A 6995-nucleotide genomic window follows, 5' to 3' on the forward strand; every position below is an offset into this window, starting at 1 on the left:
CAGCTTGCAGTGAATTTGGGGGGTGTCAACATTAGTTGAGTTTATAATATGGGCGGGTTATTGACAATGACCCACTCAAAAGTTATTTGGGCTGAGTCAATATGGCCTAAACAATAGGTCATATAGCCTAACCCATCCAACTCTTATCAAAATTTCAATTTCTTTATTTATTTTCTGTTGATTTCTGACAGATTAAACATTAAACATGAGTTGCTTCTTAGTTTTAAAAGTTGCATATGTATGAAGCTATAATGTAGGGAAAGATCATAGGGAGCAGACTTACTAGCCATTTTTAATCTGCTGAGAAGAACTGCAATTTCTAGTGCATTCATAATTTCATGTAACAAAATATTAGGAGTTCTCTGGAAACTTAGCTTCGAGAGAAAGCCTGAAAAGCTAGATTTCACAAAATACCAGCAACGTCAACAATGTACATGAAAAACCAAATAAACAAATAAAAGCATGGTAAGCAGCAAAAGAACTCAAACACCCTCCTCCCCCCTCCTCCCAGGGGGCAACTTATGTTGCTCTCAATGACATTCAAACTAAACGCTACTACTGCAAGCATGCAGTTCTATCACGGGTACAACTTTTCCTGGACATCAATCATCCTAGAACCATGCTTCTAATAGAAAAGAAGCTGGTTCACATCTAGCAGCATAACCATATTTAGAAGTGCTGTACTTTCGGTGCACGCCAGTAAGCTTCCCAACTGCTGCTTTCTGATGGAAAGAAACCATCAACTTCGGGCATTCCCTGTTGTACCAAAAATAAGGAACACACAATCAAACATCTCTGTCAATATGTTGATATTCATCAAAAGTATACTATACTTACCAAAGCTGATCTTTAACATAGCTGCTATGCTTCTCACAGGTTTTATTCCACTCCTTAAGACACACCGAGAGTGCATTGCGCATTAAAGATAGCAGCAGCTGCTAGCATTGACGGTGGGAATCGAAGCATTTCATACTCAACCAGACACAGCTCTATCAAGAAGAAAGACACCAGCTCCACCTGATTTAAACATTAACCAAAAATAATCTGAGTTATGATTCAGAATGTTTTTACTACTTCTTAACGCAATTCTAGTGAAAAGATATCTAGCCAACCTTCTCATCAGACTGAGCGGCTTTAAGAAACCGCCTCATACACACATATGCTGTAGGCACGGTCATGTTGAACTGTAAGGCATTCACCATCATTTGGTCGGTCTTTTAACTAACCATCTCAAGCAATTCTTTTCTGGTGTAAGCCTTGTCGGAGATCAAAATTAGATCCTCCGCTACAGGTACAGAAACCTCTTCATACTTGCAGGCAAGAAGCATAGCAGTTATTCCAACAAGTTGAAGTTTTTTTCTAATCACTGACTGAACTGCCAAGAATCTATCGATGAGATTCACGGTCAAATACAAGGTCTCCTCCATCAGTTCAAACTTGTAGTGTACCTTTAAATGACACCCGAAATTATTAATTCTACTTCATTAAATTCAGAAATGATATGCTATCAATAGACTGGTCGTATGTTTACCTCAATCAGCCAGTCAATGAGGATGCCTCTCATCCTCTCATTAATATCAAATTGTTGTTCCATATAGTTTGGAGGGACGCAGCCAGCAATCTGCAATCGAAAATGACACATAAAATCTACTCCGTCATTAACGAAAAGAGTAAGCAAAACACCTCCATTTCTTTCCAGATTTCATATCAATCGAGAGAGGAAAGTAACAGAGGGAGACTGATTTTTTTTTTTCATGAAATAATAATCCTTGATAGAATAGCATCACAACAGAGACAGCCTAAGCATACAATGTTTGTGTGTGAGAGAGATTAGACTAGATTTTGGCTAAAAAATTGCTGTCATATTGAAATTAGACTAGATTTTGTGAGTAATGAGGCAAACTATTAAGCTTAATGATTATAAAGGTGGAAGTATAAAGGTGGAAGATGAGACCATATTAAAAAGAATTAGATAATCAGTTGAAAAGTATGAGAGTTCTGCAAACTCTACAGGCCATAATCCTACTGAGCATATAAGTTATCAATAACAAAAACACTTAACAAACAAATATGGAGAATGGAGATAACATCTCTACCTCAGCCTTCTTGTAGTAAGCATAGATGTCGTGATGTATTCCACAACCGAAAGTGAGTTCTTTTTATCAGAACTGTCTATGTCCACAATTGACCAATCTTCAGCATCTTCCATCTCTATCTCCTCATCCTGAACGACATATTAAAAAACATCAATGGGCAATCCATAACAAAATTCAGAACCAAGATATAGATCATATCAGTTTACCATCCTGTCAATTTCCTCCATCATTGCTTCTATATGTTGCACAAACATTGGCACGGCAGAATAACCAGTGGCCTTGTAATCTTCAGCATCGATAATAATGCAGTCTTCTGATTCATTTCTGTTTGGTGCCACTGGGACTGGTGGTGGCTTTATTACCTATAGAAATATAATGTTAACAGCAGCTCATGAGTTATAAAATAAACCAAAGAGGGGATTGAAAATGTACCTCGACTGCTGGTTGTTGCTGTTTGCTTGCGATTTGTGCAGCTAACTTCCTGAAATGTCAATAACCCAACATACAAATTAACAAGGAATTGAGATCAGATGTAACGATTTTTAGGATAAGAACTAAGGAGCCGTTTGGCCATGAGAATTATTTACTTTTTTCCAGAATAATGTTTCACTTTATTTCAAAATCAGTGTTCAGTTATAAAATTCCAAAGTTGGATTCCAAATTTGGAAACCTGTTTTCCAACTCCATCTTCATAAATTCCAACTAAAATGCTTTGCAAAAAGAATAACCAAACATAACTCCAACTTCATAAATTCCAAATAAAGTGAAAATATTTGGAATCTATGGCCAAACGCGCCTACTTAGTATCATGCAACCAAGAATTAGAGTCAAACCTTGTGATTGGACGATGAATCGGAACAGGAGGGATCTTGTTAACAGCATTAGCTTTGTTACTATAACTAAATAAAAGATAGTCAAAACAGGTAAATTAAAAAAAATAAAGATTGAAACTAAAAATGAAATTGAGTTTTAGGGTTTAAGAAGTGTTTACTCAGTAATGACATTTCTCTTGTTGACAGCACATGGTACTAATGGTGGAGCTCCAATTACATTCCTATTGACTGTACTTAGTGCTCTCCTATTTTGCCCCAATTTTCCTCCAACACCAGGCCTTAATCCCCCTAATAACAATACCATAAATTTCCCAAAATAGTAAAATTAGGGTTTATCACAGTCAAATCAACAAACACTAATTCAAGAACACAAAACATGACCAAAAAAACTAATCAAATACTATTAAAAACTTACCTTGAAGATTTGAAGGCCTCATCACACCTGGGAAATTCTCATCTGATCCAACCATCTTGCCTGCTTTAATTCACAAGACTTATAAATCAGATACACAAATAGAAAAATTAAAACCCCAATTGAAAAAATGAAAAAATAAACGACCCCATCAATCTAAATGCCAACATTAAACAAAATAAGAATCAAGCCAAGAAAAAACATAAAGAATTAAGCTAGATAAAAAACTTGGGGTCCATCAAACAAACCTGTAAATTGAGTAAATTGAATCTCTACACTGAAAGCTACAAAAAAGATCAAATCTTTAAGTGTAAACAACCCTAAAAGAAGAACCCCATGAAATTTATCAAAGATTTATAGAAAGAAAAGTCTCTTTTTTTTTTCCTTTTTTTTCGTCTAAAGATTGTTTCTGTTCTTCTTGTTGGGGTTGATTTTGGGTATCATTAAAAGATGGATGATATATGGAATTGAATTGTAAACATAGGGATATATGTCTGCACATGCCACCTCTTTTTTCTTCTTCTTTTTATTTTTTTCTTTTCATAATTTTGAAAGTAACGGCTAGTAAATTATGGCCGTTGGATGAAAGGTCGCGAAATTAACTCAAAGCAACAAAGAAGGGAGACCAGGAACTAATTAGATAAACATTCAAGTAAGAAATACAATCCAAGGGAGAAGGGGAAAGAACTCAAACAAGAATTACTATACTTGTAGTAATTAAAGAGAGGTCCAAGAGGAGAGACGGGACATATCCCAAACTACGCACAAGAACTATCATCACTCAATATCCAAAATGATATAACCTAAAAATGGAGACAATATAAGCTATTTATACTAGGGCTGCCAAGAAACCTCTGCTTTCATGATGGCCACCTCGTATTCCATCATAATGTCAGCCTGAAACCTGCAGAACAATGTCATGTTGCAAGATATTGATAAGATTTTAAAAGAAAGAACTACCTGTGATGTGTTTAAGAAGATTAGCACCTAAGCTTTAGTGAACTTTATCCAAAACTTATTCATTTAAGGGAATCGAAAAATAATGAGCAAAAGATCTTCAGTGGGTTTGTGTATGTCTCACATACAATATGCCAACTCAAAAGCCGACTCTGCTTATATTAGTGGTGCCTTTAACAAAAACTTCAACATAGGGTATAGATCAACTAGAACATAACTAAGGGCCATAAGTAGACTAGGAAGGTGGTTGAACCTGAGTGTTCTTCCGTTTTATCATGTGTAGCCTCTTTGCTTTCATTTTTGACTTGTCCATCAATCCTACAAGCAATCTTCTTTTGCATTTTGCCTTTATGAACTTCTTTCTCCAGCCACCCTTCCATTTTATCATGTGCAGCCTCTTTGCTTTCATTTTTGATTTGTCCATCAATCCTACAAGCAATCTTCTTTTGCATTTTGCCTTTATGAACTCTTTAGGCTGCCTCGTGCGTAAATTGGATGACTCTTCACAAGGACCTCCAGCACAGTAATTTGCTCGTTTATCAAGTAAAATAAGACTCACTTTGCAAGTATGGACATAAAGTGCATTGCCAAATGGTTCATAGGGAGTGCTACAAATGCCAAGATACTTGGTATTTTTAGTTGCAGGATCATATGAAACCAAGATGTGGCCATTCGCGTTAAACAAAATTTCACCATTTTTCCTTACAGCCATTGGCTTCATCAAACAACTAGCAATGTAAGGCTCATGTGGGAAAAACTCATCATGAAGCATTGAAAAAATATCACCATCACCAGCGCTACATGTAATTTTCCGATGGATGCTGAACTGTTTCACCCATGATCCTGGATCACCATACCTTTTCATGTTCCAAATATCAATTCTTGTTCTGTCATCACCAAACAACCTATCTGCCAAACAAAGTGAACCCTCTGACGCAAAAAGGACAATCTCATAACCGTAGTACCGAACTTTGTGAACTAAACTAGAGGGTAACACCATCTCCCGAAAGGTCTCGACATGCATATCAAAGAGAACAATCCTATTATTGTCTCTTGCAGTTTGGAATTCTCCTGGTTTCTGTTTAGAGGCAATCCAATGGCAAGCCCCATTAACATAGACCCCTGGTATCCAGGGAAAGAATTCATAAAATGGGGCAACGGGGGTAACATCTTGCCAAGCACCAGTGCTTAGCTTATAAAGCTCAACATTAGGTGACACAAAAGGAGTGTGCAGTGTTCTTACAAAAGGAGTGTGCACTATTCTTACCACCTTGTAGTCATTAGTAACAGAATCGAATCCAAACCCCAATGTATGATAAAAGTCACCCAATATGTCGGTACGCTCAAAGGGACCATATGCCTGAAAAATAAATATTGGTTCAGGGAGCTCTAGCGATTTCCTGATGGAGGGGTTCCAAAGATAGAAAAGGTCACCGGAAAGACACAAAAGCCCATTACAACTACCCTCAACATTAAAGTGATCGTTATGGCATTCGAATGGCACATCAAATTGGCTATGCTGATCAAAATTTTCATTGTCAAAGAATAAACCATATACTTCTTTGTTGGGGTTTCCAAAGCAATGTCGTACTAAGATGTGATCATCTTGGTTTCGGTTGAGATGTGTGGAGATAAAACCAGGGCTATTAATAAGAGAGTACCATGACTTACATACACATGTGCATCCAAGGATGGAACCGATAGGCAGTCTTAGCAAGATTTCAATCACCAATTCTTGTGGCAAATACTCAGACATGTCGGATTCGTTTCTTCTAACTAAAAGTACAATTGTGTGATGTAGCCCCGCCGCTCCTCACTTCACTTTTATAGAGGAGACTGCAGTTTTGCTTTACTGCAAGCAATTCTAGGTCGGTTACAATTCCAACTCGCAGTAATGGCCTTATTTTGGGATGCTCTTTAATTTTTTGCCATCCAAGTGAAAGTATTTAATTTTTGTCATTCATCTGAAACTTCAGGATTCCGGTTTCGAATTTCTGCTCAATGAAAATTAAAAAAAATATTTGCTAGGCAGAGTTTTAGGCAAATTATGTTTGAAGGGGCAAAATTTATCTACAAATTATGCGTTAAGGTAGAGTTTTACAGGCAAACTATGTCTTAGCAAACTCTACCTGATAAGGCATAGTTTGCAGGAAACTCTGCCCCATCAGGCATAATTTGCCTTCCGGGATAAGGCAAATTATGGCCGATGAGGACAGAGTTTACAGGTAAATTTTGCCGAGCGAATTTCAATTTTTTATTTTTTTATTTTTAGTTGTGCCTGAGCGGGTTCGAACCTGAAACCCATGAGTATTTAGGCGAAGGGAAAATCTTAAAGATTTCAAATTTGAGGCCAAAAATTAAAGACCAGTGCTTTTGAAGGACAATTCGCACAAAAACTTCATTATGCATAATACTCCAATTCTTATATGTACTACAATTATTATTACTATAAAACTTCTATCCCCTGTACTAGAACAGGCAGGGGCGGAGCTGCAGTGCAATAGGGGGTTCAGACGAACCTAATAGCTTTTGTCACACCCCTTTTTAACCGGGTTGATTTAGGAGTATGACGTATTGGTGATTCCTGTTTATTTTACTTTGAGGAGTCGCCACCTAATTAATTTAACGGTGAATTAGGACACCTAGAGATTAACTAAGGCAAAGTTAAAACTAAACCTCAATTAATAGTCTGCTTAA

The 6995-nt window shown here is 36.9% G+C and overlaps 2 protein-coding genes across 8 annotated transcripts; both read right to left on the reverse strand.

Annotated features, from left to right (window-relative positions):
* Positions 1-358: 358 nt before the first annotated feature.
* LOC132628203 (G2/mitotic-specific cyclin-2-like) lies at positions 359-1016 on the reverse strand. Its single transcript, XM_060343957.1, has 2 exons — positions 838-1016; positions 359-756 (listed from the first exon to the last, which is right to left on the reverse strand). The coding sequence occupies exons 1-2, from the start codon at positions 918-920 to the stop codon at positions 612-614; spliced, it is 228 nt and encodes a 75-aa protein (XP_060199940.1). The 5' UTR covers positions 921-1016; the 3' UTR covers positions 359-611.
* Positions 1017-1225: 209 nt separating this feature from the next.
* Positions 1226-6172, reverse strand: LOC132628202 (cyclin-B2-4-like). 7 transcript variants are annotated; one of them, XM_060343956.1, is made up of 9 exons: positions 4552-4886; positions 3345-3407; positions 3088-3217; positions 2930-2995; positions 2529-2577; positions 2303-2458; positions 2097-2224; positions 1532-1621; positions 1226-1448 (listed from the first exon to the last, which is right to left on the reverse strand). In XM_060343956.1, exons 1-8 carry the CDS (start codon positions 4748-4750, stop codon positions 1561-1563), a joined length of 852 nt encoding a protein of 283 aa, XP_060199939.1. In that variant the 5' UTR covers positions 4751-4886; the 3' UTR covers positions 1226-1448; positions 1532-1560. The 7 variants fall into 7 exon arrangements, 2 of the variants coding, with proteins under 2 accessions (XP_060199939.1, XP_060199938.1); XR_009578053.1 differs by lacking the exons at positions 1226-1448; positions 1532-1621; positions 2097-2224 and adding an exon at positions 4194-4245 and having other exon boundaries at positions 2428-2458; positions 2930-2989; positions 3345-3404; positions 4552-6172; XR_009578052.1 differs by lacking the exons at positions 1226-1448; positions 1532-1621; positions 2097-2224 and adding an exon at positions 4194-4245 and having other exon boundaries at positions 2428-2458; positions 2930-2989; positions 4552-6172.
* Positions 6173-6995: the final 823 nt, after the last annotated feature.

Source organism: Lycium barbarum, chromosome 2, assembly GCF_019175385.1.
Source record: "Lycium barbarum isolate Lr01 chromosome 2, ASM1917538v2, whole genome shotgun sequence".
In the NCBI taxonomy this organism is placed as follows: Eukaryota; Viridiplantae; Streptophyta; class Magnoliopsida; order Solanales; family Solanaceae; genus Lycium; species Lycium barbarum.

Bases quoted from the DNA above. Each gene is read 5' to 3' on its own strand.
- LOC132628202 (XM_060343955.1), bottom strand. From the start codon at position 6,054: ATGTCTGAGTATTTGCCACAAGAATTGGTGATTGAAATCTTGCTAAGA.
- LOC132628203 (XM_060343957.1), bottom strand. From the start codon at position 920: ATGCGCAATGCACTCTCGGTGTGTCTTAAGGAGTGGAATAAAACCTGT. The intron at 757-837 runs GTAAGTATAGTA...TTGGTACAACAG, and splicing joins TATGTTAAAGATCAGCTTTG to GGAATGCCCGAAGTTGATGG.